This window comes from Anser anser (assembly GCF_964211835.1).
Source record: "Anser anser genome assembly, chromosome: 2".
Taxonomy (NCBI): Eukaryota; Metazoa; Chordata; class Aves; order Anseriformes; family Anatidae; genus Anser; species Anser anser.
This window is the reverse complement of record NC_139721.1, coordinates 108114935-108135497: the sequence shown is the minus strand read 5'-3', so window position 1 is coordinate 108135497 and position 20563 is coordinate 108114935. Positions and strand designations below refer to the sequence as shown.

The window sequence follows — 20563 nt, the reverse complement described above, 5'->3', positions numbered from 1 at the left end:
AGAACAAGAGACTGTAAACCCAGTTCTGAACTTAAACAATTTGTCAGCTTACATACTTCAAAACTTAAAAGGAAGCTTTCCTAAACAGTCACCTAAGTGACAGCTTAAGTCACAGCTCAAAACCTCATTTCTATAGAAGCAAGCATCCTCACCTTTGCCAATACCAGAAGGAATTGTTCTCATGGATTAACTCCAGAGCCTTGACATGGTTACCTGTACACATCAAGTATTTTTAGCGTTGGCATAAGCAAGCTGCTGCTAAGTCTCTGTGCTTTGCTAAAGATTGATTTAAGACCAGAGACATTTATCAAGCACAGCTGCTTTAAAGATGCAGTCTTAACCCTTCTATCTTTTGTTTGGTTAATTACTAGATCTTATTTCCAGAAAGAAGGGAATGGAGTCAGATTATCCATTTCAAAGAAGCATCTGACGCTGCCTGTCAGTTTGCCATGTCTACCTCCACCTGCTCAGTTTTTTTGTTTGTTTAAAGTCCATTAAACATTCAACAGCTGCCAACTATACCGCTCAGGTGAAGTCAGTCTTGCTTAACAACACAATCGCGATTCTTCAGCATGACGCCTTATTATTAGTGGGAGAATTACAAAATACACTAGTTCTTAAGAAGAAAGGGCCAGCTGATTAGCTTTCACTACTTTCCCTTTCAAGATTTTCTCAGGGGCAGCTTCAGACTAATGACAAGAACCAAGACAAGTGCTATCTGTACTAAAACTGATGTACACTGCATAAAGAACATTCAGATAACCCAGCTGCATATTCAAAAAAATCCGCTGTTTAGACTTGTCTTCACTGATTCTGTACAGGCAGACCTCCTGTGTTTGCAATGCCCAGTTTCTCTGACTTGAATTGGGGATGCAGAGAAGTGAGTTCTATGCTTTTGGGGAAGAATACAAGCTGAAGGCATTCTGAAATAGCTTCCAAACTAAGCAAACATGAGGGACAAACTAATCCAATGGCTGGGTATTTCAATGCTAAGAGAGCACGGTACTCAGCCATTCAGAAACGTATTACTGATGTGTATTTTAATACCTACATTTGTTTCAATACTGCAAAGCTACACAAGTTCTAATAAAGAGGTAATCCATTGTCTTGTTACTGTAGTAAACAAACAGAAGATACATCATCTTAGGTCTTCTGCTTCCAACTGCACTCTTCCTACATACAGTTGTGTAGGGAAGGAAAATCTGAAAATACTGTTGACGTTCTTCTGGATAGCCGAAGCAAGAAAACATGTTTGTGGCTTATTCTTGTTTTCAAAATAAAACGATATTAATTTAATCAAAAAATTTTGGCAAAGAAGTTTGGACAGTGCTCTCTTGGAGAAGAGCATTTCCATTCTAAAGCAGAAGGAGGCAACATTTGCAGAATTATGCTAGGTAAACAGAAACAGAAGTGTCATTTTTTACTATTTAACAGAACACACAAGCTAACCTCATGAACATACTGAAATTGTTTATATGAAGTCCTGTTTTGTCAGTATCCTGGATCAAAGTTCATCAAATTTGGTGTCAATTCTTTAACCGTTCAGAGACCTGAATTGCCTTAAATAAGTGATAGAACTGAGCCGGTAGAGTAAGAAACCCTCTCAGGAAGTGCTAAGCTTTAAACTCCCCATTGCCCTAAGCTCATGAAAAGCAAAGAATAGCATTCTAAACCTGTTCTAGTAATAACGCCTTTGGCTTTCTCCCTGCGTTCCCATTTTTTCCCCCCACTTCTTTCCTGTCAACCCACTGTAAAACTAGTTATGTGCTTCTCTCAAACTAGAGGGAAAGCTCTAAGAACAAGAACTCCCTAGCATATAAAACCACTTGTTGTCCCTTCTACCTTATGCAGGCCCAAACCTGAAAATATTTACCAATGCATTCAGCTTTGCTACTGTTGAGAAACAAGGCTGGTTACAATGGCAGCTAAGCCCAAGTTGCGCTGTCTGGCTAGACTTAACAGTTGGATTCCCCCAGCCGTCCTGAAGCAGGTTGATGAATCCAGGGAGTCAAAACATAGGACTTCTGCATTTCTGGTTTTGTAGACTGCATCCTGTGTACAGCCACTACAGCAAGGGCCACAGACTTTCCAAAGGCAGAGCTACAAGAATCTGATTATTTAGAATAACTGTATCAATGCACAACTCCTTGGTTACCTTTTAGAAATTCCTATGCTCAGCCGGATTCCTTTTCCCCCCAGACCTGGTGCGTTCTGGCAGTCTTGCAGTGCCCTCATCTGATCACCTTGCTCACCAAATCTGACATAGGCATACCCTCTACTATTTTCAAAAGGGAGAAAACCAATTCTAGTATGCATAACAGTTACAAAGCTAACGAATTCAGTTTCTGTCTTCTACAAAAAACAGAAGATAGCAGCTACTATAGCTTCTATTACTTAAGCAACCTCTCTGGCATGTGCACGTGCACAGAAAAGGCTTTCACCAAATTAAAAAACTTGGGCCAGAAGCAAAAAGCTTATTCCTTGGTAGCATTAAGATGCAACTCACTGAGAGCCAGCAAAACAATACATTTTAAGTGCTCTCTGCGTAAGTAATCAGATTCCATATTTCTGCATATACAGCAGTTAATCAGTTAGCACTAACCCACTCCTTTTGGAGCCACAAACTTTATTGGTCACAAACACCAAGAGCTGGCTGTAATTATCTGAACCAGTATTAACCGGTACCTCTGAACTCTTCAAACAAAAATATCTTTCAGGTGCTCTTAGAAGAACAACATCAATTGCCTGCAACAATTTGATGGCTTTGCTAAACGGAGCACTGAAAAGCACAGTGGTACAGTTTCTTTTGTAGCCTGTTCAGAAATTATAGCCCCGTGCCTACAGCTTCAAATCAGGCCAAGCTTACCAGCCCAACTCTTACAGCTTAAGTTCACTGCACTCGAATGCCTTCAAGACGTGCTTTTAGGAGCCATGGAGAAGAACCCTCTGGTAAGACCACCATTATAAAGTACTGAGTGTTGTTTTACACTTAAAATAGAACTATCTGTTACAGTCATTCATCAGCTTTCCCTAGGCTGCTGCTCTCTCACTACTGAATGTGATCCTGCTCTCAGTTTCCCACTAACTTTTTCCCCCAGCGTTTATGGCCTCTTTTCATCTATGACACTTTTAAGGGACTACACCGTGTTGAAAAATGCTGGTTAACATTTCCTTTTACACAAGGTGCCTCATCGAATTTTCCTGACTAAACCAAACCCCAGAACCTTAACTAGAAGAGGAAGCACACAAACACACACGCCTCCCTGGCCACCATATCTCCCCAAAACATATCTGTTCAGTAACAGACCAACTGTAAGAATACTGCGATTAAAATCAGTATAGCTCTATACACTGCTTTTGTTCGGGATTACTAGCTAATGTCCTTCCCCTTACCCCTTCTGGAATTAATACTGAATTCTGTACTCTAAAACGTGGTTCTTAAGTCATACAAATGACATTTAACAATCAGAATTTTTCCACACAGTGATCCTCAATAAAAACTTCAATCCTCTACTGCAGTCTTTCAACAAATTAAAGGAATACAAAACTGGCTAATAACTGTTCAGTGATTTTTGGACCTTTGTAGCACTAGAGTAACAGCAGTACACTCTGCAGCATAGTTGCAAGTACGTGGGAATAAGATACTCTCTCTCATCTCTTTTTTTCTCTGAAAAGTGTGAGGCCTCTATTTCACCCTACTAAAGATTTTACCACCAACTGTACTGCTAGCATTGAGACACTACAACTTCTGTGCTTGTATGAGATGCAGGACAGGTTCCTTAAGGTGTCGCAATTTTTTGTCTAAACCTAGTGTTGAGATCAAAAAAGGGATTGCTACTAATTGCGTACGTATCAATAACCAGGACAGAAGACATGCTGCATATAGGAATTAAACTTTTTCTAAAGCTCTAGTACATGAACATATCAAATCCCGCAGATTTTTTCTACTATGGTTTCAGAGGTCTTACTTGATGGACATAAGCGCACAAGTGAAGACAAAAGATACACTGTTTACCTGAAGTACTGGTTTGCAAGTACTGCTTCTCTTCTGTCCTTCCCAAAATAAACTGTGAGGCAGCTGCAGACTCTGCACCTGAACACTCTGAGTGAACACCGAATGTAAATGATGGCAAGGCAGCATTTTGTGGACGCAGCCGCAGCACCAAAACCTGCAGAAATAAGTGAATGTCAAGTCCGTAACCCACGGTGTATCTGCAGTACGTGAAGGTTTGAACTACATTCTAGTCCTGATCTTTCCAGTCAAAACTGTTTAAAAAACAACCCACCAAACAGTAAAACAAACAAGAAAACCCCATGCTTCCTCTCTACATAAAACTTTTCACAATTGTGTTTTCTGCCCACCACCTGGCTTTAAAAAGTATACGAACTTCTTTGATGTTTTTAGTCTGAACTCCAAATGAACAAAGTGTAGGGCATGTAAAGAACAAGCACGTCATTAATGAAAGCTTTTCTCTAAAAAGGATAAACTTATTCTTGGGGAAAAGTGTGGAAACAGATGTTATCTAGGCAATATTCCTACAGGAAAAACGAATAATTTTGCCACACCTCAAAGGAAAAAATAATTGTGCTTAACAGGGAAGAAAATAAAAAAAATCAGAGCAAACCAAAAAATAAATCACAGAATATGCATCCTCGTTTTAATCATTAAGTATTACCTTTGAGCTCTGCTTTGGTGCTTGGCTTTGCACTTTCACAGGCTACACACTTCGTGGCCTCTGCTTTGTTTTGAACCAAGCAGGTCTCCCAATCCCAGCTTCCTTCAGGCTTCTTGAGTTTGTCTAAATCCAGAAATTCTCCAGAAGGAGCAGAAAATGCAGATGCACTGCTACTGGTCACAGGTGTTGGACCCTCTGTGAGACAAACAAGACAGTTAACCATCCTGTTTGAACATGAACTATAAAATGAGCATTAACTTTTAAATTTGATTTGTCAAATCCCACAGAAATGTTCAAAACTACTCCGCAACTCCCCCCCCCGCCCCTGAAAAAAATAAAAGCCACCAAAAACCCACAAAGAAACAAACAAACAAACAAAAAAAACAGAGTGGAACTCAAAGCTTCCAAACAACACACAACTCTGTTCAGCACACAAGCTTCTGCTGCTGTTGACGACAGTGTAACCTCCATAAAGAGGCCTGACAGGTGCCTTTTAAAAAAAAGGTGCCTTTTAAGAGAGAAGCAGAAGATAACGCTTCTAATTCAAAACCGGAAAGACAAGAATGGCTCTTCCCTTCCACAGCACACGCAGAAAACTTTTATCCTAGTATTACTTGCATCGCTCTTCCTCTTGACAAGTGCAACGTAACCGTGCAATTCACTGCACCATGGTCACAGTAAAGCCCTCATTTCCAAAATTCCTCCTTGCAATGGCAAGAGCCTCAGACAAAGATGCCGACTGACCGCTCAGAGGTTGGAAGTCCAAGACAATCAACTCTGTCTGAAATCCATTATCTTACCTCATGAAATTTCAGTCTTACCGCACAGGATGATTACAAAAGCCCGGTCTAGTCCATCTTAATTTGTTTCTTCCAGGATATATTTGCACAGGTGTTTTTCGATGTAATGGCATGTTAAATGACATTTAGAGTCAAAGTTAGAATTAGAATCGTATTTTAAAAACAATACAACCACGCTCAAAATCAATTACGGTCACACACAATGGGAAACAACCCAGTACTGCCCTGAAGAAGTTACCCAGCGGGTCACTCGCTTTCTTGAAGCCTACCACTGACCTTCATAGGCATCTCTCTGCTTTAGCTTAAGACTAGTTAAGACTACACTGTCTTGAAATCTGGCTTCACATCTCCCCTCAATTACATACAAACGGTGAGTAGAGGCATTTTGGACACATTCTGTAATTTTTTTTACTTATTTTTTGAAAGAGAAAAACGCAGTCATTTTTAACTCTTTCTATGGAGTTCTCATTTTCGCCAGTGAAAAATCACTATGTTGTTTTTAAATTAAGTCACTCACTTCAGCCATCTTCCCTCACCAGCTGCAAAGCCGGGGGTATCTGCATTGATCCAGCTCCGTACTAATACATTTCACAATCAGTTCAATTTATGCGACAGGCTGGAACCTGGGCTGAGACCTCTGAAGTGCCTGTAAACCAATCCTGCAGACAGCCGCTAACCCATCAACCGTACCTGGGAATCGTGTTGCTTAAAATATTCCATATATGCAACGTACTTTTATTCTGTACAAGATTCACAGAGGCTAGGATGGAAACAACAGGAAAAAAAGGACCATACCTGGTTTCTCAGACTGACAGGCTACACATTTGTTATCTTCCGTCTTATTTGGTACAAGGCATATTCCACAGTCCCAAGAGCCTTTCGCCTTCTTAAATTTGTCTCCAAAGCCCAGAGTGGCTGTTGTGTCAGTGCTGCTCGAGGAGGATGTCACTGTCACCGAGCTGTCTGTGACCACTGGTCATGTCAGAGCAGGCATTACTCCCGTTCCAGGTTTTGGTGTCTCACATGCTATACATTTTGTAGCTTCCGGTTTGTTTTGGACAAGACATGTATCGCAATCCCACGTTCCAGGTACTGTTTTGAATTTGTCTCCAAAGCCCAGCATCCCTGCTGGGGGCGCTGCTGGCTTTGAGGTGTCGCATTGACTTGAACTTACTGTCTGTTTCATACTCTCAACTGTTGACGCTTTAGTAGCTTGACAAGTTACACATTTGTCCTTTATGTCTTTGTTTTGCAGAAAAGGGTCACATGTATCAGATTGCCAGTACGATGCTTGTTTAGAAGTCTCTTTACCTGCAGAAAAAGTTGTTATTGCAGGCCTAGTATAAACCACTGTGCTTGTTGTAGGTTGTGCAGACGTAGAAGAGCGTGTTTTCAACAATCCAAAGTCTAGGAAGCAAGAAAAAAAAGTCTTCCTGTTAGCGCAGCACCTCACTACATGTAACTAAGTGACTTTACTAGAGGGCAAAAATTTCAACTCAGGTGCCAATGGTTACAACTAGACATTCAGACCGAGCGCAACAGGAAGTCCCCAGAAATCTTATCTAAACGGATGAAATTTCATCTGCTGCACTGGGTCACAACAGAACATTTCGTTAAAGCTTCATTTAACTCTGTTTCCAAGCAAGCTTTAAATCAACATTTTCACTGGTCGATACAAGTACAAACAGACAGTAGCTGACTGAAATCTGACAGTCCAACGTGGAATGGAAATAATACAATTTGATTAAGACGCGATGCCCAATCGAATCAAATTTCTAAAGCTCCTCCTTCCGTAGCAGATGACTCAAATCTACTCCAGTAACTGTACAGAAGTTTGTCCTCGGAGCAGCAATCCAAACGGTATTTTCCCACAGATGCTGAATATTAATTAAATAATAAAAACTCAAGACAATTGAACAACTGTCTAATTTTCTATAATCTTTTTCAAAATGCATCGGACACAGGACAACTCCTTATTTAAAAGGTGGCAATTTTAACAGAAAAGACAAGCTACTAATACAGAAAGACTAAAGGAAATGCATCTTAAACAGCAGCTCAAGTTGCTTGTAAATCTACCTTGAACATAGTTGTTTTGTGGTTTGTTTGTTGGGTTTTTTTTAGTCAAAAATGAAGTCTTTGAACAATGTGGATTTAGATTCTGCTTCTTTTAAACCGATAAAGAAAGTGAATGTCACTTCACTCAGAGGTCTTCCCTTAAACAAAATGCACAATGTATTTTCTCTCACTTAGCTCTTTCCAGTAGAGAAATGTGCTGCCTTCTTCACAAGTATGTAAGTTAGAAGAAGACTTTTGGGAAAAGATCAAATTCAATAAAGCCCTTTTTCTTAAAAGATATCTTTTCCACAGACACACTTTATGAAACTGTTGAAAACAATTGCAATTGCTTAAAAACAAAATTCAGAAAAGGGTTTTTAACGTAAAACACTCCACTTCTGTTTGCAGTTTAAATTTTAATCCACAGGAGCCATTGTAAGCTAAGGCCCAAAGATTCGCAGCTTTCGCCATGTATTTAGAACTGAAGCTCTTTCCTATTCTTTCTTCACCTGGGCTGAAGGTGGGACAGGAGTGTTGAGTTTTACAAACATTTCCTTTTCAATTCCACAAATTGTATTTACTTAAAATGAAACACCGATTATCTGGCTAATTCTCTTAGTACCTCATTTACAATTACATCCTAACACGTAAAGGAGATGCAACCCATCTGCTTTTCATCTTGCAGTTTTACTTCCAGCAACAAACACCACTTAGAATAGAAGGGGGCAGATGCACCCTAACAAACGCAGCGCTTAATGTAATGCTCTCCTACATTCATATTTATAGCAGATACTCTATTAACCATAAGTCGTGTGTTGGTTTTTTTTTTAATAAAAAATGCTAGCGTATTTTTTGCAGCATCTTTTTAAAAGGAGTTCATTATCTCTCCAGGATTTTTTAGAACGTCTAAGACGCTTCCTTCCTTTAATACGTGGGCAGTGGTGAAGGGACCACCAGCAAAATCTTTGACCTCCTCTTTCTGTGTGTTGATGTTGGTTGAGGTGGTGGTGTCTTTTGAAACAAAAGAAAACAAAAACAGCTTTCACAATGTGACCTAGTTAGAGCAGATTATACTCACTTTTGTTAGAAACAAGAATTTCCAGCTTTCATGCTTCTCACATAAGAATCTTCACACATTCTACTTACTTTGCAATGCTTTATGATTACAAGCAAAACAAAAAGCAACAAAACAAAAAAAAAATTATAAAAGCAGATCTGTCACTGGAAAAATACTGCAGAAGTCCAACACTGCCTGGAATTGCTAGCAAGCGCAGACAGGACAGATTGAAGATTTAATAAAGAAAAAAAGGAAAATCAGCACTTCAGATCTGAAGTGCTAAAGTTTCAGTTACCTAGGGTAAGAAAGGGCGTCACTGGAGTACCACTGGGTCCAGAAAGTTCTGCCGATTTTACAACGGGAACACTAAATGTAAACCCAATCTGCTATGAACAAGAGAGGTTTTTCAGATTCTCAAGCCACAGGAACTTCAATCGAATGCACACACAAAACCAAATCTGAAAGCTGCTCTTCACATTTGTAGCACGCATGCTGAATGACAAATTATAAGCCAGAAGCCTACATACTTTTCTCCATCAAGGCAGATTCTGCTTTAGTGTTCTGCAACAGCCTACTAAATGCCTAAGAAAAAAAGTCAAGCTCCTTTATTATTTTACTTACAGAAGACGTAGGTAGCACTTCTGCCTCAGTAGATTTCACAACTGGAGATGAATATGCGAACTCAGGACTGCTAACAGTACTTGTTGGTTGTATCTGTATTTTCAAAAGAATTAAAGGTTTATATTTAAGAGCAACAACTACCTGAATTCACTACCCAACAGAAGTCCCGCAGTGACGTCGAAAAACCTGATGTTTGAGTTATTTTGCAGATAAAAGTAATAATAAAACACAGGGAAGTTTCCAAGTGGGTATAGGACAATATCTTCAAAACCAAATTCCAGAAACTGAGAGGAAAAGCTGGAGATGCTACTTAGGTCTAAATGCACGGAAAAGCAAGCCAGGAAGCTGAAGAACGGCAAACTCAGCCCAATGATACTCCAAGAACTTCAGCAAACACCTCAACATGTTAAAGCAGCCATCTACTTCAAACCGTACAAAAAATATTTCAAGTACTCTGGAACAGATTAATGTTTATTTTATTGCAATAATATGCCAATTATTGCACCCTAGGCTCATTCTATGTGAGGCTTATATGACCACGTTACCTCTAATTTAATAACTTAAATAAAGTTGTGGTTTAACCATTGCAGGCAACTAAGCACCACACAGCCACTCGCTCACTCCCTCCAAATGGAACAGGGAAAAGAACTGGAAGTAAAGAAGTAAAGTTGTTAAATTTGAGGTAGCATTAATGACTCATCGCATGTAATGGCTACCTGGAAAGACAAATGCCATAACCCTGTACATACTCCCCACTCCTTCCCCTTCTTTCCCCCAGCATTTATTGCTGAGCACGATGCTAAATGGTGTGGAATATCTCTTCGGTCCTCTGGGCTCCGCTGTCCTGGCTGAGTGCCCTCCCAGCCTCTTGTGCATCCCCGACCTCCTCGCTGGCAGGGCAGCGTGAGACACAGAAAAGGACTTGTCACTGTGTAAGCACTGCTCAGCAACAGCTAAAACACCAGTGCCTTACCAACACTGTTTTGCTCACAAATCTGCAACACAGCATCATCTAGCATCATCTACTACGAAGAAAATTAACTCTACCCCTGCCAAAACCACTATAAATAACTTGGCATGAAGTTCACACCCCCCTTCCCCCCCAGACTTCCACAGCATTTGAAGCAGTTATACAATCACGTTAAATGGGAGTTGGCAGGCTCTAAGACTGAGAGAAGCAGAATCAAAACATTTATGCCTTTTTCCCCAAACTGGCATACAACCCCAATTCATTCAGCTGCGTAGAAACTAATATTTGTTAGTTTCATGAGCACCACAGAAAAAGTCAACTCGCAATAAAGCAGTATACTCATTGTAAACATTATTTATAGCATAAAGATTTACCTTGTCAGCCACCGTCGCTGCTGCATCTGCCATGCCTGCCGCCTCCGTTGAATTTGCCACGCTTGTCGTTGCCACTGTTGACTTTGCCTTGTCCTTTGTCATCAGCAGATATGGCATGCCCGCCGCCATTATTGGATATGTCAAGCCTGAGGGCACTGTTGAACACGTTATGCCCGACGTCGCCGTTGTATATATCATGTCCTCCACCTCCTCCTCTGATAGATCTGTCAAGTCTTCCACCTCCGATGGATCTGTCATGCCCTCCACCTCTGATGGATCTGTCATGCCCTCCACCTCTGATGGATTTGCCATGCCCGTCGCAGCTGCTGGAGTTGCCGTGCTCATTGCTGCTGTTGAAACAGCGCTCGGTGACGCTGAGACAGCGCTACTACCAACGAAACTAGAATTGAACTGAGGCAGCGATGCAGCACTGATGGGTAGGGGTATGTTCGGTAGCACTGGTTCCTCCACTTCCTAAAGTTGCAAATTTTAATTTTTCTTATACAAGACATACTACTTTCTCACCCCATCGCACCCAATTTATTAACAAAATTAAATAGAACAAAAATCCATACAAATTAAGAGAAAGCAAGTTTCCAGAAGAAATCCCGATCTCCCCACCTCTGTCTACCACGTCATTTTAATTTATGGCAGGCCTGCTTCCACATTATACTCTATTCAACAACTGTACAGCAAGAACACTGAAAGTTAACTCAAAACCTGTGCAGAACAGAGACGCACAGATCACATTTTTTTTCTTTCTTTTCTATACTTCAGTCATCAAAGCTCTAGAGAAGCATTATCCTTTCTAACTACCCTCGCATGGCTTCAATTAAGAGTACACTCTCAAGACAAGTGAGAAAGTGTTCCTCTTGCAAAATTAGGCAGGATAGCTGCCAAAGTTTCTAAAGTCATTACAGCAGTGAACGTGGAAAAAGGTAATGTTTAAAGAAGCAGGTAGGTTCAACAACCAAACTAAACACAAAAAGCACCAAAGAAAGTCAGACTAACAGCACTGAAGATTGTGTTCTGGTAAATACAGTCTATACCATGTATCAGGATGCAAATATAAAAATCAGAAGAGAGCCTCTTAACAACTTCAATTTTCATCCCTGCCACTTACTTTATTTGATTACTAAGATTGGATGAGTTATGTTTTAAATGGCATAGAAAATCTGACCAAAATTTGTACAGTACTATCATGATCTACTTAGAAATGACTAGGCAGGGATGTAAGTTGGTACTACTGATATTCAGTGCATCCTGTAGCTTACATCTGTTTCACAGTTTTGATTTGAAAAGTTTATGGAACTGTTGATATTTGGACCATTATTTTATTTGCGTTACAGGAATAAACAACAGTGTTTACGATTTCTTTATATTGCATCATCCGGAAGTCCCATTTAATGATTTGAAACTTAAATTAACTTAAATACTTAATATTAACTTCATATTAATTAAATACTTAATGTTAACGTAAATACTTAAATTAACTTACAGGCAGCTTATATAACATCCAATAAAAGAAAAAATAATCTGAATATTCATGGTCATAGTTTTATGGAATAGATTTTTCCTATTAAAATGAGAAAAAAACTCTCTCACAATGAGTTTGGTGAGTATCAAAAACTGAGTCATCGTTAGCAGACATGCAGAATGCTCTCTTCTATTACTCTTTTTCACACTCTTGGCCTGTATCTTTCTGTACGACTTAAATATGAAACCAAAAATTAAGCTTTTTTTTTCTTTTTATACTTGGCACTCGTTTCAAGTATCATTCCTGTAGAAAAACTATACAAACCTTCACCAAAACATTACTTCTCTTCTTAGGACTCATTTATTCAACTGCTAACGAGAAATGTTATAGTTTGAAGAATCTCCAAGGTAAGAGAATTAAAAATTTCAAAATTACATAAGCAAAGTTCAGGTATTCAAACACAGGAAATCAATTGGAGCCTGCTCTGAAACCCACAAGAAAACAAAAACAATGCAAAAATAAAGCGGTATTGTTATAATTTACTATGATGCAATAAAACTGACACACTTAGCTAGTTACTTCAGTAAGCTCAGTGACAGCAATTAATTTAAGAGTCACTTACCTGTTCTTGTACAGCTCTTGATAAATAGTGTATTCCTCTTTCCCTTCTCATTTTGCCGCCTCCGCTACTCACTCCTGAAGACAGACCATTGGACGCAGCAGTACTGAATTTGTAGCTGGTCACATTGCTAGCACACGACAGTACAGAAGTTGGGGGAAACAAGAGAAAAAAAAATTACCAGCCAAATTGTTTTTTCAAGATATTAGAGCTGTTATTAGTCCTAGAATTGAAACCTGCTGATCAGAAAAAAACTAAAGCTGTCTCACAAGTTGCTAAACGCTGGTAAATACTTGATGTTCTAAACAGGAAAAACTTTATTAACAGCAGCAATGAAAAGGACATACATAAGTGCACCGTTCACACGGGAACAATGACTAAGCCAGAAGACCTGAAATAGAAGAGCTGATTTAGATTGTTATTTTCCAGTGCTTCCTTTAAATAGGACTGGTTCTCTGATTCTGCGATGCACATGTATCTTTTGCAGGGATGTAAAAGAACAGCTCACAAAAATACAGAAAGAGTGCACATATGCACACATACACATGGGAAACACTGCCAACAGCTCTGATAGAATAGGGACGCCTCAGACTTGTGTGGCAAGGTAATATGGCCTAAGCTTCAGAAGCAGCTCTGGCTTTCATGTGGCCATCAGCAGGAACAGCAGAGGTGTTTGGGTATGCCAACATTCCAGAAGTCTTTTCAGACATGAATACAGATCCCTTTTGTAAGGCATACAAAGGCATTTTTCTGGTACTTAAAAAAGCCTAGCTCAAAACCAGAAAGGTATCCTAATCCAAGAGCAAATGGGGAAAAAATAACCCAAACCAGAAGTGAAATAGGGAATAACTCTAACAAAAGTACTATGGCAAGAAAATGAAGTATGCCTGGAAAAACTGTGACATCAAAGCTTATCTTGCAGCCAATCAGTCAGTCAGTACAAAAGTGCATTAGATCGCACTGGAAGACACCAGGTCAAACTCCCACAATACTGAGGAGGAGAACTGGTCTAAACTTGTCAAATACTTGACAACAGCCTGCTTAGCACTGTAACTGCATAGAGGAAGACAGATCCCTAAGGCATATGCTCAGACTTTTCTCTAATCCGAACTGTCAATCCATTAGAATTCTGAAAAAAGTCTTACATCAAAATAGATCTTCATTCAGACAACTATCGCTTGCCCATAACAGCCCATATTCCTCTTTCTGTTAACACCTGTGAGCTTCAAGGGGGCAAAGACAGTTGTCAGCCTTCAAGCAAGTCTAATCTACAATTGGACTCAGGTTTAAAATATATACACACACACACACACACATAGATATATAGCATTGGTGGGCCAGAGATTTACTGAGTATTCCAACTCAACTGTCCAAAGGGACTCTTGCCAGCAGATCAGTGTGGTGCTCCTGCTCCAGAACATGGCACCCAACAGAGACCAGCATCACAAAAAACACTACCACCACTACCTACTCTACAAACAAAAGGTAGGGCACTGCAATAAACTTTGTGAACGAAATCAAAAGCAGTATGAGTTTGCTGTATCTCCTTCCTAAATGGAGAAGTAGAAAGGAGTTCTAACAGAGACAATTTAGAACAGTTTGAAAAAAACATAATTAAAACCCAGCACCTGATTGCACCTGTACCAGAACCTTAAAGCCAGTCGCTTCCACCCCTAAAAAGGTGGTTGTTGTGAAGTCCAACTTTTAGATGCCAAAACAAAGTGTTGAGTTCTTTCTGCAAGCCAAAGAATGCCCATGGTCACATAAGAATTGCTTGGCAGATGAGCATAGAGTCAACAAAATTCCCTGCTACTGTTCTTTGAAAAGAGCAACCCCCTAAAAACCGAGTGCAAAGTCCCTTAACTCAAGCATTATTACCCAAAACACCATTTTCCCAGAAGGAAAAGCCATCAATATTATCTGGAGGATAACTCATTTGACCTAAACCAAGAAAGCAGTATAACACAAAGCAGTCTCCTCAAGAAGAAATTCAATTAATTCTGCTGGATTTTTTTTATTTTAGAGATGAGTTAGCATTTGGCCTCAAATGATTCTAAAGAACACATGGTCTTCATGTGAACTCAAAGCAGACAATTAACTTCATCATGAAAGGAGTATTAAAAAAAAGAATAATAAATCATAAATCTTCCTCCATGTTTTTGCTTAAAAAATAAAGAAAAAAACACATCAATAAACATCCTCCTGAACTGTAACTCACTTCCCCTACTTCACCTTCTAAAGAATGCTTCAGAAAGAATCATCCCATTAGGACAGAGCTTTCAAACTGCAAGCAATTAAATAGCTAAAAGTAATAGCTTTTCCCCTAGGGAACATTAGGAGGGACAAATTATTTTGTTATAAGTAAACTGAGTTATAAACCATGAAATATCTGTCAAAGCGAAATTTGTAACACTACAGATTTAGTCAAACTACAAAATGAGCCATATTTCCTGTAGAAGGAAAAAATTAGGCCTCCAATAGCAAAGATCCTTTCTGTGGATACAGCATTATAACGTGCCTCGTTTCCCATCTTCATATCCTACTCAGAAGATAAACTTGGGATAAAAAGTGGTGTATCAGTACTTTTATTCTTGCTCATCTTCCTTCCTTTCATAAAAACAACAATTTTCTCAAAGTTATATTGATCTTCAAACACAATCCAGACTTTGCAGCTCCCTCAAAATACAAAATTTTCATTGGATTTCCCATTCCTTTTACTGAGAACTGTCACCACCTTTCAGGTGCAGACCGTACTGAAAAAGGAGATTTCTTTCTTCCTTCAAGTAAGTTTTAAATTAATAGATGTCATACCTTTCAGATGGTTCTGCTCGCTGTTCTGCAGGCAAAGTCTTCTCTCTCATCCCCTGCAAGTTAAGTTTAGTCCAAGACTTAGCTGAATATGTACAGAATACACAAAGTACCAACAACCACTTCATGTGTTTTTTTGTGGTTTTTATTTTATTTATTTATTTTTAATTTTATAGCACTGAATACACCTCACCTACTTAACGTTGTTCCCTAATTCAGCATTGTGGGTACAGTTCAGTTAAATTTTGGGGCTAAAGTAAGCATCACTGCTTCACTCAGCATTGAGGACAAACTGATAGAACACTAAATCAAATTGTCAAATCCTCTAACAAAGAAAGTAATTATTTTAAACAAAATGACAAAAATTGTGTGTGTGGGGGGGAGAGTTTTCATCAAAACTTGTGTTTACCAGCCCCGTAAAAGGGACATACTTTTCTGTTTTCTATCATTTATCAACAAACAAGAAAAAAAAAAAACTCTACCCCCCTAAAAACTAAGCAGTTGCTGCTACATTCATTTTAGAACTTTACCAAATGGAGATTGTGCTGGCTAAACAGTACAGAGATTGAAAGAGTTAAAAGCAATAAGCAACCAGTATTACTGTCCACTTTGATTTCCAGCCTAAAAAGCCCATACACTTAACACGTGGTCATTTGTACACTCAGACTGATACTGGAAACACAGATGTTTTCGCAGAAAGAGATGCCCATTTAATTTTATGGAAAATTTATCAGACTCCATCTACTCCAAAGCAATCAAAACCGATAACTCAGCACATTGTCAGAACTCTCACTTGGAGCACATAGCTCACCTGGAATAGTTTACACACAACACGAGCATGTTTCATCAGTGACAGCTTTGGATACATGAGAATATAAAAGGAAAACATTTCTGTCTTTTAATATTCTTTCACTGACAACAGGATGACTCAATAGCACATCATGACATCGTGAAAACAACAAGACACTGAGTGTTCCAAAAACAGAATTAAATCCATAAAAGCTCAATCTATTTCACAATGGTTCCCACTGCCTTAAAGCTCGCCTCAAACATACTATCAGTACTTTTTGCAAAGATAGGATAACAATTGGTTTGAGAAACATTCCAAGACTGGAAAAAAAAAACAGGCACATAAGGACTCAAAAATGTACTCACTTGGAACTTTGTGTCTACTCTCTGGCAAATTTTGCTGGACTGAGTAGTTGAAGTCGGTGATGGTTCAGAATACCGCGTATAACGCATCGGTTGACGGTTTACCGTTGGTGTCACAAGTCTCTTAACAGGTGGAGGCTGGAATGCATTCTGGGATTCCAGCTTTGAAAGGGAAACAGCAATCAATTTATCCTTACGTCCACCCAAATTAATTCCAATATTTATTGATGAAAACAAATTACAGAACTATAAACCTCCCCCCATCGGTCTTGGCACTCAGTGAACGCAATTTGAAAATTCTAAAGACCGTTCAACTTGTAGAGGGAAATCACCAGAAAACCAGTAACGAAATCCATAAAGCTATATATAAGTAGCCAAAGTCTGACTGAATTCCATTTCAAAATTTGGCAGTTAGCTTCATAGACAAAATAATTCATGCTACCATAATTAAAATAACCCATGTTCCTAGAATATGCTCCTATCTTTTCCTCTGCCCACACTGTGATTTTTTTTTTTAGTAGCTTAATTCATTAATTTAACATTCGAAGTGTTAAGCAACTAATTATACAGGCTTCTGGGCTTCACATTCCCTACATTTTCCCCCTTCAAAGTTACACAAATAATAGAACACACTCAAAAAAAAAACAACTTGTCAGTCTTACAATAATCTCATTCATTAAAATATGATCCAATGCTTTACATGTGCATTAGATGCACTTCAAGTAGTGGGTTTGACTTCCCTTTTCAAAGCGTTTTCACAGACCAGAGTTAATTTTTAACACAGACCACTGCGTGTTCTGCAAAACTGACTTAACTGAACTGTCAGACAGAAAACAAACCCTAAAGGCTACAAGATTTACCGATGGCTCCGCCTGCGGTCTTAAGGATCAGAAAATACAGTCTTAGGAAGCATGCTATTGTTCAAATCAATACCAACAGGAAATTTTTGTTTACGCTGCAGCTTTAATTTCACAGTATCTCCCAGCTCTTAGTAATAGGATTCACACTATCTCTAAAGTATATAAAAATGCGTCTTTCTAAAAAATATTACATTCAGTTTGAAACCTTGAATAAGACATGTTTTATGTAAGTTCACAAATCTACTTCGAGTGAACGACGGTTCATTGCTGGTTTTAAAGGTAAAAAAGAAAAATATTAATTCCCCCAGTTAGGCATTTAATACACCAAGAGCTATTCTGCCTGGTACAGTTCCTTGAAATAAGAAAAATACCACATCACTGCTACCCACTGCAGAAGTTTAGCCCGAGTGCACAAGTGTTCCGTCAACCGCATGTTCACTTTAGCAGGAAAACACACGATCGTCTCCTCAGCAAATAATTGCTTCTCATCACGGGCTACCCTTCTCCCGCCACCATTATGAATTCTAGTATTATGAATAGACAATCTATCTCCTTTCACCCACTGACAGCTGCGTGCAACATTCATTTAGTGGCTGACAATTTCAGGCTCTCTGTTGCAAATCTGGCAGATCTTTCTTAATGCCTTATCACAGGTGTATTGCTATAATATAACTGAGAATTCACACCAGATTTGGTTTTAGTTATTTGGATAATATTTATGATATACTTCACTTCTCCATGCCCTTGTAATTTGGCAGATGGTGAAAAGATGGTCCAGGAAATCTGAGATGTTTGTAAACTCTGAAGTGATTGTAAACTTAATTATACATCCATCCAATCAAGGAATTAGCACAGAAACTTCTTGAGACACTGCCCCTTTGCTCATTAGAACAGAAGATGAAAAGTTTGCACATCTTGTTATTTCCTTCAGTCACCTGATCTTCAAGTGGTCATTTAAGGGTTTTGCAATTTAATAAGCCCAAGGATACCCCTAACTAAAGTCGTCAAAAAAAGATGACTAGTTTTCATTTTTTAAAGAAAATGAAAGGAAATCATGCTTTACCACAGCATTATCACCAGTTCTGTGCTACCTCCAAATAGGAATTTAGGAGCGTTAAGATTTATAGCGTCGGAAAAGAAAAAGAAAAAAAAAAACCTCTACCCCCCTAAAAACTAAGCAGTTGCTGCTACATTCATTTTAGAACTTTACCAAATGGAGATTGTGCTGGCTAAACAATACAGAGATTGAAAGAGTTAAAAGCAATAAGCAACCAGTATTACTGTCCACTTTGATTTCCAGCCTAAGAAGCCCATACACTTAACAAGTGGTCATTTGTACACTCAGACTGATACTGGAAACACAGATGTTTTCGCAGAAAGAGATGCCCATTTAATTTTATGGAAAATTTATCAGACTCCAACGATGGTTCATCGCTGGTTTTAAAGGTAAAAATGAAAAATATTAATTCCCCCAGTTAGGCATTTAATACACCAAGAGCTATTGTGCCTGGTACAGTTTTGCAATTTAATGATACCCCTAACTAAAGTCATCAAAAAAAGATGACTAGTTTTCATTTTTTAAAGAAAATGAAAGGAAATCATGCTTTACCACAGCATTCTCACCAGTTCTGTGCTACCTCCAAATAGGAATTTAGGAGCGTAAGATTTATAGCGTCGGAAATTAACAATTTTCCTCCTCTTTACTTTGAATGGTGATAAAAAGCACAAAAACTAGTTTTCTGTGCCCGAATGAACACGGAATTCTGTACAAAGTCTATATGACCACTCAATCAGTATTTTTCTATTTGTGATCATTTCTTCAAGAGAAAACTTGCCTCAACAGGAATTTTAATATGCAGCTTCACCCCAAGTTGGGGGACAAGATAAAACGACTTGGTGTGTTCTAGAGTTGTTGCTCTCAACTTACAAAGATAACATAATTCTTAACCTGAGTAATCTTCACAACCCATCATCTATTGTGGATACATGCCAATATTAACTTGATTTGATGTCTATGTTGTCACTGAGGTTTGAGAAAATTTTTCTAATAGTGATAAAGCATTGAAAAAGTTATCTACCTCAGCTTAAGACATTATTGGTTCTTACCTTTCTTCGTTTGGACTGGAAGTCAGTAATATCCGGTTTATCTATGTCCGGAGGCTAAGGGAAAAAAAAAAGCATAACTATTAGAGGGCAATTTTTTTTTCCTGAGAGAGAGGGTTCCCTGCAACAAAAATATGGGGGTTCACGGTCAACTTACACAACACAGCGGCAAAACAGATGCCATTCTTTTAGCATCCTGTTGAAAAAACAGCGCAATAAATTAAACCTGCCACAACGTAAGGAAGAATAGTTTTATCTTTATCCTTTGATGGCACATTTACTAAGTTTTATAAACACATGAAGCAAAAACAGATTAAAAGAAGTGCTATTTACCAACAAAGGGCTTGACAGCTTCTCCATTGCCTCCAAGATGCGCCGTGCTGAGGTACTTAAGGTAGCGCGGGACCGCACAGTTTCTTGTCTAGCTTTCGCTCTCCTTTGTGCCTGAAAAATTAGCATTTTAAGTGTTACAATGGTCAATTCTGAGCTAAAGAGGCATGTATTTTACGTCCCAAGGCTACACTGATGATACAATCAATATATTCTGATGACAGAGAAAAATGCAGTCACTGGGAGTTTAAGCCATAAAGAAGAGAATACATTCGGAGTTTAATGAAGTTTACCTTGGGCCTCAGTGCATCTTGCACGTGCTTGTTGCACGAGCAATAAAAGAACTCCGTACTTGTAAAAGGTCAAGACGGATGATGCTAGGACTGCTAAGGCCTCCGAAGCAGTAATCAGGGAAACAGAACTCAAGAAAAGGCTTGTGGTACAGAAAGCATTTTCAGTAACAACACAGACCTCAGAGTTTCACGATGGTCTAAGTGTACCATCTTAAAATCAGTGTATACAATCATAACCAGGAACTAGTTTTACTTCTCTCTTGCTTCCTCCCTTCCCCCAAGATTAAAGTTGGCTGCAAATCTTTGTCTTAAAAGATAAAGATCTGATTTAAACTGTAACAGATCTAAACATTACACTGAAAAAGTAA

The 20563-nt window shown here is 38.8% G+C and overlaps 1 protein-coding gene across 17 annotated transcripts in view; it reads right to left on the bottom strand.

Moving 5' to 3' along the window:
- The window catches only part of LOC310894376 (nuclear pore complex protein Nup153-like), a 174376-nt gene that overhangs the window by 143701 nt on the left and 10112 nt on the right, over positions 1 to 20563 (bottom strand). For 6 of the 17 annotated variants that reach the window (XM_083824387.1, XM_083824378.1, XM_083824391.1 and 3 more), the window contains 11 exons: positions 19906 to 20016; positions 19576 to 19629; positions 16613 to 16771; positions 15461 to 15513; positions 12653 to 12779; positions 10554 to 11027; positions 9210 to 9302; positions 8884 to 8974; positions 8421 to 8542; positions 6272 to 6884; positions 5477 to 5545 (listed from right to left, as the gene is read on the bottom strand). In XM_083824387.1, the coding sequence (XP_083680513.1) occupies positions 6453 to 6884; positions 8421 to 8542; positions 8884 to 8974; positions 9210 to 9302; positions 10554 to 11027; positions 12653 to 12779; positions 15461 to 15513; positions 16613 to 16771; positions 19576 to 19629; positions 19906 to 20016 (1716 nt within the window). In that variant the 3' untranslated portion in view covers positions 5477 to 5545; positions 6272 to 6452. Of the gene's footprint in view, positions 1 to 15; positions 1226 to 4015; positions 4170 to 4676; positions 4872 to 5476; positions 5546 to 6271; positions 6885 to 8420; positions 8543 to 8883; positions 8975 to 9209; positions 9303 to 10553; positions 11028 to 12652; positions 12780 to 15460; positions 15514 to 16612; positions 16772 to 19575; positions 19630 to 19905; positions 20017 to 20563 lie in introns of those variants that run through there. The other 11 variants (XM_083824393.1, XM_083824379.1, XM_083824392.1 and 8 more) reach the window with 9 other exon arrangements.